This window comes from Cervus canadensis, chromosome 16 (assembly GCF_019320065.1).
Source record: "Cervus canadensis isolate Bull #8, Minnesota chromosome 16, ASM1932006v1, whole genome shotgun sequence".
Taxonomy (NCBI): Eukaryota; Metazoa; Chordata; class Mammalia; order Artiodactyla; family Cervidae; genus Cervus; species Cervus canadensis.
Genome location: NC_057401.1, coordinates 35,255,027 through 35,271,242, shown reverse-complemented (window position 1 = coordinate 35,271,242; position 16,216 = coordinate 35,255,027). Strand labels below are relative to the sequence as shown.

Genomic DNA, 16,216 nt, shown 5'->3' with positions numbered 1-16,216 from the left:
GAATCACTGAAGACTGAACCTGCATCTCCTCTACAAGTTACCACATGGAGATTCTGGAGAGGTAATGGAAATTCTAAAGTCTCTTAATTTGTTCTAGCTTGAAGGCTCCCGTTTGCCTTTGACAGAGTGATAGAAAAAGGAAGTTCTCTTCTACTCTAAATTTTATTGGGCTGAACCATTAACAATCCTAAGTCAAAGAAGAAACACCCTCAAAAGGTATTGTGCACAATGTGGTCATTTTGCTATTAAAATTGTCAAGCTTCACATACTCATGTGGCTGCTCTTTATTTTACCGATCAATGGAAACAGTGACAGACTTTATTTTGGGGGGCTCCAAAATCACTGCAGACGGTGACTGCAGCCATGAAATTAAATGACTGCTCCTTGGAAGAAAAGCTATGACCAACCTAGACACCATATTAAAAAGAAGAGACATTACTTTGCCAATAAAGGTCCCTCTAGTCAAAGCTATGGTTTTTCCAGTAGTCATGTATAGATGTGAGAGTTGGGACTATAAAGAAAGCTGAGCACTGAAGAATTGAAGCTTTTGAACTGTGGTGCTGAGAAGACTCTTGAGAGTCCCTTGGACTGCAAGGAGATCCAACCAGTCCATCCTAAAGGAAATCAGTCCTGAATATTCTTCACAAGGACTGATGCTGAAGCTGAAACTCCAATACTTTGGCCACCAGATGCGAAGAACTGACTCATTTGGAAAGACCCTGATGCTGGGAAAGATTGAAGGCAGGACGAGAAGGGGAAGACAGAGGATGAGATGGTTGAATGGCATCACCAACTGGATGAACATGAGTTTGAGCAAGCTCTGGGAGTTGGTGATGGACCGGAAGCATGGCGTGCTGCAGTCCATGGGGTCGCAAAGAGTCAGACACGACTGAGCAACTGAGCTGAACTGAACTGAAATGGCATAGGCAGTTTTTAATACTGTACTTATAAGAAATAAGGGTATGATTATAACAGTTTTATTTCTTACCATGTCCAGGGAATACATCCTAAATCAGAGAAGACCTGTAAACAAGTCTGTATCTTCATATTTTAAAAACAATATAAGGTTATAAGTATCTTCATGTTTCTCAACACTTTTCGAAAGCACAAAGTGCTTATTTAACATTCTACTGTATGAATGTATTTATGTTGTCTATTGTTTTACAACCAAAGAAGACACTACATGTTGGCAAATGGCTCATAATAAGAGTTTCCTACCTTACAAATTTAGTTAAGAAAGGGATTCACAGAAATTACATTTTTAATATAATTACTTGCTATTTTAAAGAAAATATGTCCTCAATATAGGGGAGCAGTTAAACCAATCACAGATCATCAACACGTGAAAACATCAGCTATTTTTCCCTTTTCTTCAAACTTGTATAGGATTGCCAATAATATAACACTGTGGTCTGTTAGCACTATTCCAACATAGCGACATAAACCTGAAAGGTCAAGCAAAGAAGTTTCACATCCAAAATCATTCATCAACAGATCCTACTATTCTTTGGAAGTGTTTCTTTCTGGAGAGGTAGAATTAAACTGCAAAGCTGATAAACTGCAACAACAAAATGATTTTGCTCTAAAACCATTATTTTTCCATGTCAGTGAAGAACACCATCAAAACAAAGAGAAGACAAAAGCCCCATGACTGCAGCTGAAGTTATGGCTCACCGAGAGGAAAGAAGCGAGGCGTGCCGGCATATATCTTGCCCAGGAGCACAATCTTGAGACTAAGAGCATGCATCCTGTCTGGGGAGCTCAACGTCACACTTTCATTTAGTTCTATAACAAAGAGACACGTCATTAGAAACCCAAAGTGTTTTTTTTTTTTTTTCTGGCCTTGTGGAATGGGATCTAGTTCCCTGAAAGTGAAATTGTTAGTCACTCAGTCAAATCCTACTCTTTGTAGACCCCAAGGACTGTAGCCTACCAGGCCCCTCTGTCCATGGGATTTCCCAGGCAAGAATACTGGAATGTGTTGCCATTTCCTTCTCCCCAAAGTGTTTTTAACGGGAAAAGTTTAAACTATTGTATTGTGTCTCAAGGGACAAAATATGATAGAGCTTGTTTGTATTCATATTAATATAATGAGCAGATTCTGTGTTTCTGTTAAGTGTCTAACATTCTTTCATCTTAGGAGGAGACTGGTAGGGGATTCTGAGCTAAGTATCTCAGAATTCCTTACTAAGCAGTACAAACCACAAAAATCACAATCTTTTCTGAGGGTCCTCTCAAACATTCACTGGAATCCTTCTCTAGAGGATCACCCTCAACCATATCCAGGTACCCGTCACTTACCCTCTGCTTAGGTATATACAATTTTCATGAGGCCTTAATATATGATCACTAACAGTGTACATTCACTCTTCTACCAAGTCATTAAATAATGTGTAGCTAACAGACCTAGCTGTGAACACTTACCTTTTTCTATGATATCTTGCCAAAGTGTCTGCACCAGTATAGGGTCTGAATAACCAGCACAGTGAATAATTGCAAGTTTACATTCTGCAAGTTTAAATGGGTCAGCAAACTCCCCATAAAGCTGTAGGAGAAAATGCCAACATCCATCAAGAGGTTAGTATTCAGAAATTAACAATAAAGAACCCCCTGAAAGTTAAAAGTAACCAAAGATGTTATCTGAAGTTCCTAAAATATGATATAAATATGTGATGGTGTGTAGGTTGTCATAATGCCAGATTAAGAATGGTTAACGCATTTAAACAGATTTCAACATGTGTGCCTTTTTTTTTTTTCCCTTGGCTAAGAGCAAGATGCTGCAGTGACACTTCTTTTAGAACTAGTATTGTCCAAACTAAGGTTTGAAAAGATCATGGGTATACTGACAAATCTAAGGGTGTTTCTGGGTACTTAAGAGAAATGTCCAGTAATAATTGAAAAAGAAACTGTTCCAGAGGGTACAAAGTGGAAAAGGCTTGGCAAGTTGGGCAAATATAAATTATTTTTTCAAGACAAGAAACAGCCCATAAATTAGATGGCAGGAGTTTTAACAAAGCCCCATGTGAGTTTGATAGATTCTTGACAGAAAGTGGCCTGGAAAGAGAAATATGCTGTAAGGGTGAGGTAACATGGTGGTTTCAGCCCAGTGACGTGCTCCCAAAGATGGCTCAATTGCGTTCTTAAAACACAAAGGAAAATGCAAAAGAAACAAGGAATTTTTAGATAATAGCTGATTATCACAGGGATTTCATTTGCCTTTTTATTACCTTAGTTATGTCCATTAGTTCAGAATCCAGCTGAGAAATTGCATCCTGTACAGAAGAATGATGGGAATATTGCCTTTGTAGTGTCTCTTGTATCTGAAGTTGGATCCTGGCAACCTGGTTTGGGTAGAAAAAAGCAAATCTTAAGTTCTTCATGATAAATCACCAGGTATTTGGAGAAATGACTCCTAGTATCTGACTTTAAGTTTGTTTGCTAAATAACAAACTTTAAGTTGGTTAAAATAAAATACCAGCATAGTAACCATAGTTAATGAAACTGTATTGCATATTTAGAAAGTTGCCTAGAGAGTAGATATTAGAAAGTTCGCATCATAAGAAAAAAATTTTTTGTAATCATTTATGGTGACAAATGCGAACCAGACTTATTGTGATCATTTTACAATAAACAGAAAAATTTAGTCATTATGTTGTACACCTGAGCAATTGTTATACGTCAATTCTACCTCAATAAAGAAAAATGTACAAAGGCTTTTATCAGAACAGACTAGCAACCTTTCATTACAACAAAGAGGATTACACAGGGACTGGACTGTGCCTGAGAGCCTTTGCTGCCTACCAACACCAGTCTCTCCCATGATTACAGCCAGACAGAATGGCCAGAACTCTAGTTTGCAGCCTCCTCGGCATGGAGTCTGGCCCTAAGACTAAGTTCTCTTCAAAGCAATGTGAACATAAGTATGCCACTTCAGGGCTGAGGTTTTTTAAGAGTGAATGTGCTTCTGACATGCTTTCTTCACGTTTCTTCCCTCTGATCAAAAAAAAAAAAAAAAAAAAAGGTAAGGCTATCGGAATGGTAGAACCAGAAAATAGAACTTGGGAAGTGACATCAACCAAGTCAAAGAAAGCCACATGCCAATCAGGAACACCAACTCTGGATGTTTGTGAATGAGGAATAAGCTTATATGGACCACTACATATACATTAGTGTGTCTCTTAGTAAAGGCTTTAGCCTACTCTACTTCATATCTCTGGAATTAATGGTGAATGCAATATAATCTGCTTAGTGTTAGAAGAGTAGAATAAACCTTTAGAAATGTCATAGAGAAAACATTTAGATTATAGCAATGCCCTAGGACTCAAGTGCTGTATTGCTAATTTTATTTATATATGTAACTATGAAAAGAAAGAAAGAAGGCAGAAGAGATTAAAATTAATACTGACTGCTATAGACCTATTATTTACTAGGGCAAGAAGAGAAGTGGACTAACACGTGGCTGATAATCAGTGTGGATAGGCTTAAGTACTGTTAGCACTTACTTCCATTTTTTCTTCTAATTCGTGAAGGAATTCACCATCTGCAGCTATTGATGAAATGGCAGTGGAACTTTTGGCGCTAAGAATGGCACGAGCAATGTATTCTAGTCGCTGCTGAAGTGAAATTTCTGTGCTGGAGGGGGAAAATCCTTACTTTTATTTATGTGAATTCTTAAGGAGCCAATATATATCAGTTATGATGTACTATTTTATACCAAATTAACATAAAATGCCATTTGAAACTTGAAAAAGTAGAGGATTTCTAACAAAAGAGATCCACAATTTAAGTGAACACATAAAGAAACACTTATGTCCAAAATATTATCTTATTATTTTAAAACTTCAGTATATTAAAACTTGGAACCTTCTAATGTTAAAGAAAACTTTTTATTATTCCTCATATTCTTCACTTCTCTACCTTAATGTGGCCAAACCCAAATTGGTACCCAAAATACAGACACTTGAGAAAAAATTATATGCTCAGTTTTAAGGAAGCAAAAATTCTGAAAAAGTACAGACTGCAAAAATGTATTGTTGATTACTTGTAAAACATGCAACAGAACAGTTAAACATCGTGATAAAAATAGAAGCTTTCTATCAGCACTGAAGAGCAATCCTAGCACTCTCACAAGTAAACTCAGCTTGAAGAACCCAGAAAGAAAGACTCATGAGATCTGGAAACCTAAATCATGGTATATCTCATCCAAAGGCAAGAAGAGCCCAACATTGATCTTTAGAACACCTATATCTGGGCAGTCAACACCCATCTGCTCCTCAAAGAATGAGAGAGAAACAAAGAAACACCTCTCTCAGCTAAAAGTGTTGCTTAGTCAGAGTGACTCTGGAACGAATCCAAAGGTGAACTTTAGAAATTTCTCCTGTGTAAAGGATGAACTATGAAAATAAAAAATGTTTAATGCAATTTCTGAAACTTAGTCAGAAAAACTGCTTTTACAAAAACCTGTATTTATTCTTAAAATACATGGAAACTGGGGTCCAAGAACAAACTCTTACTGGCATTCTTCAATGTTTAATGGAGAAAAATACCTTGTTAGAAGGAAAAACTGAAATCTGCCTCCCTAACAGGGTGATTATGAGGGTCAAAAATATATAAAAGGTCCTTGTAAGTAGTAAAGATATATATGGACAAAGAAAACAAAAGACTCTGTACCTTTAGGAGCCTTGTTTCAAAAAGGCTTTATTTCCACCCCTCATCTCTTTAAAAAAAAAAACAAACAAAAAAACCCACTTGAAACAAACATTTTGAAAGTGGATAACATTTCCAAATTACTTAAAGTAGAATATTCTATAGCCTTCAACTTATTTAGTGCCGCTTACATATATAAAAAAAAAAGTGTAGTGAGGAAGAGTAGTAACATAATAGTTGGAAAAAGATTTTACTGTGGAAAGAGATGGATGGTAAGTTAAGAGCTAAAGATTAGATGTACAGGGTCCTGACATGAAGGGGAAATTAGGGTGTATGCGTGTGTGAAGTAGAAATGGACAATGGGCACTGGTCTTAAAAGTTAGAGGATTTCTGAATATTTTATAATAAGAACGAAATAATTGTGGTAACAAAGAAATAGGTCCATAAATACTAATGAAAAGGCAATTAAGGGCCACTCTAACAGTGCAAACGATGAGCAGCAGGACCGAAATGACTTACAAAGATTTGTACAGTAGTGGTACTAGGATGTACTAAGAGGAATGACAAGAGTAATCCAGAAATGAGATTCTGAAGGCCTGGGTAAGGTCACAGTCCATATGTGCCTCTGAGGGCAGAAAATAATAGGCACTCAAATACTGGATGAAGAAATGAATTACAGAACCTTAAGATAGAGCTGTAGTGAATTAAATATTTAATAATGCTGTTATTTCATCTTAATTTTATTTTGTTTTTTTTTTTTTTTTGTCAATTCTTTTTTTTTTTTTTAAGTCAATTCTTAATTATACAAAAACTATGACTTGACTTACTCCAAAATACATTTTAGGTCTTTACCAGCTCAAATTCCTTTTCTTTCCTTTTATTAAACCAAAGACAAATTGAAGTCACTACGATATATGTCATTTTCTGTATGTGAGGGGAATTTATGAAAATCAAGTGATTATTATGACCAAAGAGGGCAGGAAGATAAAAATGCCCTGGGTCCACACGCACAGTAATTACAACTGCATGAGTGCACACCCAGATGCACACTCTCCCCCTTGGTATCAGCCAGCTCTGGGTGCTTGAAGCAACCGTTCTGATTAACATGGTTTAATCACAGCTTTGCCTCAAACACTTCCTCTTCCTAACATAACCAGTCTTTATGTTTTAGAAATTTCACCATATTCTTTTGGCAACATTTCAAATGAAGAGGGTCAAATTAATAATCGGTCCAAAATTTTATTAAGTTGTCTTTATGTGACAATCTAATTGGACATTTCACTATCTTCTGTAACAGAATTCTTAATACTCCTTAATATATATGCTGAAAGACCTTGTCAGGAACTTAAACCAATAGAAGAGTTGAGGAAATTGGTCTGGAATTTGTTAAACATTTAAAATAATAAAGCCTTTGAGAAGCATTTTTTGTCCTTTTAATTAATAATAGTAATGATCTGCAGTTAGTAGGAAAGACTCTAAAGACACAGTTAAAAGAAAAAGGGTTTAGAAAATAGTTTGAATAGAGTCTGTTTAGTAGGACTTATTTGGTACCTTTACACATTATTAAAAATGAAACAAACAAAAAACTATAAACTTTAGGTAAATCCAGGGCTTCCCGCATAGTTCAAACGGTAAAGAAACTGTCTGCAATGTGGGAGACCTAGGTTCAATCCCTGGGTCAGGAAGCTTCCCTGGAGAAGGGCATGGCAACCCACTCCAGTATTCTTGCCTGGAGAATCCCCATGGACAGAGGAGCCTGGCGGGCCACAGTCCACGGGGTCACAAAGAGTCAGACATGACTGAGAGACCAACACTTTCACTTTAGGTAAATCCAAGTAAAATCATAAAAATTCTATTTATGTATAACCTGAATAAAGTTTTCTTAAAATCTGAACTCTGGACGCAGTAACTAGGTATGGTCCAGTTATCAATTACTTATCACAGTGAGAATATGAGGCCATACCTATGCATGTCAGCCAGTTTGGACAGGACACGAGCTGCACTGCTGAAACTTCTGTTCTTCTCGTAATACCGCCAGAGTAGATCCATATAACGAACTTTGTTTTGATCAACTTTGGCCATTCGGACTAGATGTGGCTCCAGAAATGGAGAAGCAATCTGGAAATTGTAGAGTTGTTCAGAAACATTTTCTGACCACCCACTTGCTCTTTACATAACAAATATACCATCATTTTATAGGTGTGCCTTGTTTTATGTATACATAAGCAATGTTATAATCCAGTAATAGATAAGAGAGGGGCAATTTTTCTCATCATAAATTATCAAAGAATTGCTATGACAGTTGTATTATGTTGATAAAAATAATTTATTACAATCCAATTGCAAATCTTTTAATAAACTTTGAGAACACAGCTATTGATTTCTAGCCTCTGAGCTCAAAGGCATCCTTGCCACAATCTGTTGCCGTCTGTTCACTTCACAGAGTGAGGTACACTGACACTTAGGGTAGTGAAAGGACATTTGTGAAGCAGCTTAATGGCAGAGTTAAGACAAAGTCCAGGTCTCCAAATTCATAATCCATTGATTTTCATGCCACAATATAAACAATCTCAATCAGCTTCTAAGTAACAAGAAGATTAGAGCAACAGGATACCTTGCTCACTAGAAAAAGCTATTACATTACTTGGCTTTTCACTAATACCTAACGGTTGGTATTTCCTAATAACCATATATACTAACTCACTGAGTTAATGCTACTTAAAAATATAAATTAACACTATTGGTATAAAAAGTATTTACCTGTAGCAGTTTATCTGCAAGGTCTGCTTGTATTAGCCAATTATAAAGGGCAATACTAAAGAGTTCATCTTTGGATCGCTGAGACAATTTAAGCATTTGTTCAAACTAAAAAAAACAAAACAGTAAAAATTAGCATAGTTAAACACTTGACCTGACCTTCAGCCTTTTAAACCTCTAGTAAGAAATCAAGAATCCTTAAATGGTAAGTTCTGAGAGCTATCACCTTTCCCTAGATGATTATACCACCGCCACCACTGTGCAGAACTTCTAAATGCAGTGCGTTTTCAGAATGAAAATACACCGTGTCCCTTACGTGATGTCCTGCTTCTTCATTACTCAGCATGTTGGGATCAGATGACAACACTGGAGGCCCGGGCTTCTTGGGGACGCTGGGAGACTGAGGAGCGGCCTTACTTTGATTTACCAGTTCCTGAAGTGTATCCGTAATACACTTGTAACTGTTTAATCTGAGAAAGCATGAAAGAGGAACGGTTACATGATTGAGTTAGCAACTGGTTAACAATTGAAAATACAAACTAAAGGTAATTTTGAATACATACACAATTTGGTATTAAAAATAATACAAATCATACACTTTTCCTATAGGTTTGAGAAGCATTTGTTTAGAAGGGTGAACTCATAAAAATGAAACACATGTCTTAGATTGGTTATATACTTCCTTTATGAATATCCATTGTTTTTTAGCAGTCTCTAAACATTTAAAAATCATCCTTTAAAATACCACAACAAAACAAAACAATTAATCTTCATCCAGAACCAGATACTGAGGACTGGACGGGTGAGGCAGCACTTTTGTTTCCAAACATGAAAATGGATAACCAGCAAGGACGTACTGCATAGTACATGGACCTCTACTCAGCATTGTGTGCCAGCCTGGATGGAAGTGGGGTTTGGGGGAAAGGATACATGTATATGTATAGCTCAGTCCCTTCGCTGTTCACCTGAAGCTACCGCAATATTGTTAATCAGCTATACCCCAATACAAAATAAAGTTTAAAAAAGAAAAAAAAAAACAAACCAGGAACAAAAAACTGACAGTAATACAATTTCAGAAAAACCACAGAGGTAGCTCAAAACATTTCTTAAGAATTCCCACCAGACTATAATTTTATCCCTAGGCAAAGAATTACAATATTGATTCACACCTATGATAAAGTGGGCATTTTTAGGAAAAGCATAATTCAATTTTATAAGGGCTGTACTTGAAACATTATTTTCCTAATACTACCAGTCAAACTTTTCACAAAGAAAAGTCCTATATCCATAAAGTTGAGACTCTGCTAAGGTGGTAAAACTCACCTTTCCTGGAAAGCCTGAAGCCCTACGATATCCTCTTCTGGTTCTCCGTGTTTATAGAAATGAAGTCCAAGACCCTGAGGATCTTTTTTTTCTGCAGCAGTAAGAGACAGCTCCACCACACCCTCATAAAAACGCACTAATGGGAAAGAGTTAAGGCATATTACGTGGATACATTTTTCCTTAGCTGGCTTATAAAGACACTGATCAAGATTATTATGTTCACCTCTGTAAGGATTCTACTGTGTATTAGTTACCTAGGTGACAGTATCATATAAAATACTTCTGATGAGTCTATCAAAGAATTAGGTTCCAACATGCCTAAAAGGCAGCTATTAAATATATTTTCTTCACTGTAAAAAAAATTTCATATTTAAAATAACAAAGAGGAGGACTACAGTCCCTTGATGGAAAAAAAAAGTCTAAGGATTCATAGTACTACCTGTACTAACAGAACATTATGTTTGATTTGATTTCAAGTAATTTTAAACTGAGCAGACAGGTAGTATTTTAAAAAATTGGTCAGAAGAATCTAAAGTATCTGAAAAATATATGTAACCCAGAAAGAAATCTAATACAGATAGTTGTTTAACCAGAACATTGAACTACAGGATTGAACAGGAACCAGAACTACAATGTTAAAAAGTTACACATTTCAAGATAAGAGCACTATAGCTTTTCTAGAAGCTGGTACAGTCATCAAATACTAAGACACAAGAAATTTATTTTGCGTGTCTTATCACTTGGGTCACTGAAAATTGAAGGAAGAATTGCCTCTGAGTTGAACAGAAGGTATGAAACATTTCATTTCTCACCTTGCCTATACTGAGCACAAACACTGGATAGGTCCACCTGATTGCTGATTTTCTGATACTCCTTTAAGGATTCCCTTAGCATTCTTTCCTTTTCAATCTTATTTTGAACTTGTCGGGAATGCTGGAGAAGCTCATTTGCCTAGAAGTAGAGATGACAAGAACTTAGAAAGATATGAAATCAAGCACACAGATGATGCTGTCAATACAGGTTTTAGTCTAAGTCTAAATTTACATCTGGTTTATGACCATCAAAGATAAAAACAACTCTGCAAACTTACTTCTTCTTAATTTTAGGCAGAAAAGTTTTTGACCAAAATATCCTAGCTATTCTTAATTCCTCTCTCAAATATGTTAAGCAAGACAGCTTTTGATTGGTAAATCTCTTGCCTAGTAAATACATTATTGGTCAGCAGCCAGTCCAGGAAACACTGATATTTTAAGGTTTTTTCACCTGTAGGAAAGGATCAATAAAAATTGCCCAATTAACTCTAATTTATTATACACAAGTTTTAGTGATTTAAGAAAAAAATTTTAAAGAAAGGCATATTTAACCATTTTTTCCATATGGTCTAGAAATACTATCAAAGATTCTTTATGAAAAATTTATATATGTATTTTAAGAAATAATATATCCAACTTCCTTCTTACACAGATGAGAATTCTGAGGTCATGAAAGGCTAAGAGACCTACCCCAAGGTCATATGTCAAGAAAAAAAGAGAGTTTCTGATTACAGTACCACTGTGCTCTTAGCACATTGCAAAATACACCAAACACGTAACAGGGCATCATACCTTAGAACAAATTGCATCATCAGTGCTATACAGAAGTGGGCAGATGTCCTGTAAGTGTAAACTAATGCCATCAACAGCAGCATTATCTCTGATGTAGCAGTTGATTAGAGAAGCAATTAATGCCCCAGTCAGTTCCTTGTCCCTGATTACCAGGTCTTTAAAGGTGGTGATTTTCAACTGTTCTTGAAATTCCTAGGAGTATAAGAGAAAATTTTTCCTTTGATCAAAAATATAGGAATATCGTATTTCTGCACAGAATGAAATTTCTTCAATAATTTAAAATAATTAAAACATTAATAGCCTCTATAATTAAAAAAATAAAATATACTGAAGTATAAAAATAATAAAATTTTACAAATTTTCATAGATCATAGAGAATTGGAAAAGAACCCATAGTATGCCTATTCCAAATCTCTCACTTTACAAACAGAAAGCAAAGCCCAAGTAAGGGCCAAAATGGGAGGCAGGCCTCCTGACTTTAGTTATAACTAGGAAAAAACAATCAATTATCTACATTAAAAAATATTTGGCTTACATTTATCTATCCAAAATAATGTGTCTCCTGCTTGCTCAGTTGTGTCCATCTCTTTGCAACTATAGCTTGCTAGGCTTCTCTGTCCATGGGACTGTCCAGGCAAGAAGACTGGAGTGGATTGCCATTTCCTACTCCCAGGGATCTTCCCGACCCTGGGATCAAACCTGTGTCTCCTGTATTGCAGGTGGATTCTTTACCACTGAACCATCAGGAAAGCCAAAATAATGTTCAACTTCTATTATTCAAGGACTTCTAACACTGGAGTTTGATCTCATTTTGAAAAAATCAGGTTACTAAAATGGAGTTCTAAAGTATTGAGGTGATTTATACTGCAATAACATTTGGTTTAGCGATTTGACTACTATCTCTTCCTAAATTTCAACAAATACACAATCAATGCTCAATTTTTTGATTTGTATTTAATTTGCATTCCATGAGCATGTCAGGAAGGAAGCTTTGAAGATGGAACACAAAAAAAATAATTCTGAGGCTAAAAGTTGACCTAGATTATGCTTACCAGCCAATAAAACTAGAAATGATTATTCTAGCTGTCATGGAAAAGAAAACAGCTTTCATAATTAAGCATATTCATTTGAATCTTTAAAAAGATAACAGAAAATATGTCTTTAAAAGGAACAAAACAACTCACTGGACAGTACTGGAAAGAACACAAAGATTGTATTTTAACTTCGAACACTGATACTTAAAAGTCAAGAATAAAAATATTTTTGGAAAAAAAAAATTTTTTTTGGGTAACCAAATAGCCCTAGAGGATAAGGATTAGAACTATAGTTAATAAATATGGAAGAAACCACAGATTTAGAAAATTACCATTCTGTAATCCTAAATGAAATAACTGATTTAGGTAATGACTATCAATTGATGTGATGAAAGCTTGATGAAAGTTCAGTGAAGAATTTCACAACAGCAGGACTAGACTTAACTTTTGAATCCAATAATCAATGTCAATATGACTAAAAGTGGGACAATCAAATCTTTTATGTCTCCTAATAAATTAATAAATACATTAGTTAATAATAAACATAATAAATGATTATCTATGAAGTATTCTATTCTTCCTCAAATAAATCGACCTGAACTTCTCAAGCTTCTATAGACTTGATTTCCATTTCACAGAAAATGCAAGAAACAGGCAAACAAGTTCATTACAAGTATACAAATTCGCTACAATGCAACAGCAGAGAGAGAGAGAGAGAGAGAATGAATTACTCTAGACTGAGAGACTAAAGAGAAATAACAACCAAATGCAATGAGTGAATCAACTGTTCAGATTCTGATTAGAATAAACCAATCTACAGAAAGATTTTTAAGACAGTAATTTCACTATTTCAGATGCTACCAAAGAATTAGTGATAATATTGCTAAATGTAATAATGAAATTGGTGTCCAAGAAAATGGCCATCTTTTTAAAAGAATACACATTAAATTATATAGAAATGAAAAAACATGATGTCAGAGATCTACTTTAAAATAATTCAGTAAAAAAGAAAATAAGGGGATAGATTAAGCAAAGGGTAAAATGATGAAAATGCTGAATACAAATGATTTGTGTATTTTAAAATATCTTTAGTAAAGTAAGATTTCATCCACATATCATAAACTTGTGGTTTTGACAATGAATCCCTCATGTTATCAGGGTGGCTCAGACAGTAAAGAATCTGCCTGCAATGTGGGAGACAGGGGGATTAGTTGTTGTACTTCCTCTACTTTGTGTATGTTTAGAAATGCTCACAATGAAATTGACAGGTAGGAATAAACCACCTAACATTCAGATAAATGCAAATTACCTTTATCCTTAATAAGGATTCCAATGAGGGCAGCAAGAGCAGCATGGACCATTCATTTCCCACAGTGGTGAACATCTTTCTTTAAAGTAGGAATGTTTAATCTACATTACTGGATTCCTTGAATTTACATTCAAAAAGTCTGTGTATGTGTCTGTATGCATCATTTGAAGGTGGGGAGAGAGAATTTTGATCAGATTCCCATAGGGATCTGAAGCACAAATAAAGGTTACAATTTACTGTTGGAAAAATATCTTTGGTAAAGTAAGATTTCATCTACATATCACAAACTTGTGGTTTTGACAATGAATCCCTCAAGTTATCAGGGTGGCTCAGACAGTAAAGAATCACCCTGCAATGTGGAAGACCCAGGTTTGATTCAGAGAAGGCAATGGCACCCCACTCCAGTACTCTTCCCTGGAAAATCCCATGGACAGAGGAGCCTGGTAGGCTGCAGTCCATGGGGTCGCTAAGAGTTGGACATGACTGAGCGACTTCACTTTCACTTTTCACCTTCATGCATTGGAGAAGGAAATGGCAACCCACTCCAGTGTTCTTGCCTAGAGAATCCCAGGGACAGGGGTGCCTGGTGGGCTGCCGTCTATGGGGTCGCACAGAGTCAGACACGATTGAAGCTACTTAGCAGCAGCAGGTTTGATTCCTGCATCAGGAAGATCCCCTGGAGAAGGGAATGGCAGTCTACTCCAGTATTCTTGACCGGAGAATTCCATGGACAGAGGAGCCTGGTAGGCTGTAGTCTGTGGGCTTGCCAAGAGTCAGACATGACTGAGTGAATCTCAGTCTTCAAGTTACCATGCTTTAGTGCAATTTTCTCATTACATACTAATTTATCATAACCTAAATGCTTCCCAAAAGAATCCCTCCTGAATCTAAGTGCAAGATTAAAGCTTACTCAAAACAAGTTAACCACAATATTAATAGTATGATTTTAAGGGGAAAAAATTTCCTACCTTCTGAAGTTCTCCTACAATAACAGTGAACTGATGTTCACAAAGAAGTTTCCATAAAGCCAGAGCCTGGTATGATTTTCGAACCAACTGCTGGATTGCCTGAAGTGAAATCTTTTCACTCAGTTGAGCCTCTAATTACAAAACACAACTAATGAAGTTTGCAAAATGATAGGTTAGGTTTTATTTCAAGTAAGACAACAGTTCATCTCAAATAAAGACAGCCATAGTCAAGGGTGAGATCCTTATCGTTCTCCTTCTGCCGATCACAAGGAATGACGATCATGAGTTGTTGAATTCATGGCTTTATCCTCTCACTATATGGAAGTGCTTGTGTGTGTGTGCATACATAAACAGGAAAAATGTTGCAGTTTTGGACAACTTACACCATTGTTTTCTTCTGCTCAGTTATATTTTCACAGGTTACTCAATAAATGTAAGTCCAGGGCATTTATTTTAATTGCTGAGTATCCCATCATGTGTTTTACCACAATTAGGTCCATTTTCCACCTGGAGGACATTTCTATTGTTTCCAATGTTTTGCTACTGAAACAGTAATGCAATAAATATCCTTAAAAAAGGTCTCTTTGAAAACACAGTCAGGTTTTTTTTTTTTTTTTTTTCCATTAAACACTGGCATTGAAGCCTTTTAATATGTGTTTAGGCTGTTTCAAGGAACAAATAAGACCCAAGTAGTAATCGTTCTCATTCAGATCTTCAGCCAGCCAGTTCACTTCCGTAGTCTAACCAACATCAAATATGGGGTTGTCCCTTCAGTCAGGTTTTGATGGGACTGCTTTTCATATTAAGATGCACTAGAGAATCATGAAATCAATTCAGTCAGTCACGATAGCTTTTTTCCCCTCTCCTTTAAAAAAGGAAATAGAATGAAAAAGAGGGAAAAAAATAGAGTACAAAATAGTTTTAGTTGTTGCTTAAAATTGTGTTCAGTTGTGTGTGTTTAAACATCTGGGTCGTAATGTAAAAATTATTTCTTACTGTGAGGAAAAAAGTCTGATAAAGACTGCTCCTGCATACATACTGAGAAGTGAAACTGCTGGCTTTGAATATATACGCATTTTTAGGTTTTACTACGTATGATCAAATTGCTCACCAAAGTGGTTATTTCAGTGTATACTGCCAGGAATTTGAATGCTCCCCTTTGTAAAAATCCTTATTGCTTGTATTTTATCAAGCTTACCTGAAAAGAAGTACTAAAAAAAGAATTTGCAAATACTGAACAGAAAACTAGATCCGGCAGGAAGGAAAGAAAGTACGTTGGGACAAAAGTAAATGGCTGGGTCTTAACTGGCAAAGTTCTATAAGCCAGACTAACTGGCTCAAACAACAGAAGGCAAAGAACTTAAAAAATATATATAATTAAATGGCAGACAAAACTTAATATTTTATTACTATTCCAAGTCACATCTGGAATAATTAATGGTTACAAGAACTTTTCAGTTCCTTTGCTCCTTCCTTAGTTATTACTTTTTATAATTGATTAAAAAAAAAAAAAAACCTAACACTTGATTCACATTGTAAGCTCTGTAAGAAATACCACTTCACACACATAAGGAT

General features: G+C 35.7%; 1 protein-coding gene across 1 annotated transcript in view; it reads right to left on the bottom strand.

Annotated features, from left to right (window-relative positions):
- Positions 1-16,216, bottom strand: part of NUP155 (nucleoporin 155) — a 52,358-nt gene that overhangs the window by 3,952 nt on the left and 32,190 nt on the right. The window contains exons 22-32 of the mRNA XM_043488806.1: positions 14,642-14,772; positions 11,331-11,522; positions 10,539-10,677; positions 9,727-9,862; positions 8,720-8,873; positions 8,407-8,511; positions 7,610-7,764; positions 4,503-4,632; positions 3,228-3,341; positions 2,425-2,545; positions 1,675-1,785 (exon numbers count right to left, since the gene is read on the bottom strand). Of these exons, the coding sequence (XP_043344741.1) occupies positions 1,675-1,785; positions 2,425-2,545; positions 3,228-3,341; positions 4,503-4,632; positions 7,610-7,764; positions 8,407-8,511; positions 8,720-8,873; positions 9,727-9,862; positions 10,539-10,677; positions 11,331-11,522; positions 14,642-14,772 (1,488 nt within the window). The remainder of the gene's footprint in view (positions 1-1,674; positions 1,786-2,424; positions 2,546-3,227; positions 3,342-4,502; positions 4,633-7,609; positions 7,765-8,406; positions 8,512-8,719; positions 8,874-9,726; positions 9,863-10,538; positions 10,678-11,330; positions 11,523-14,641; positions 14,773-16,216) is intronic.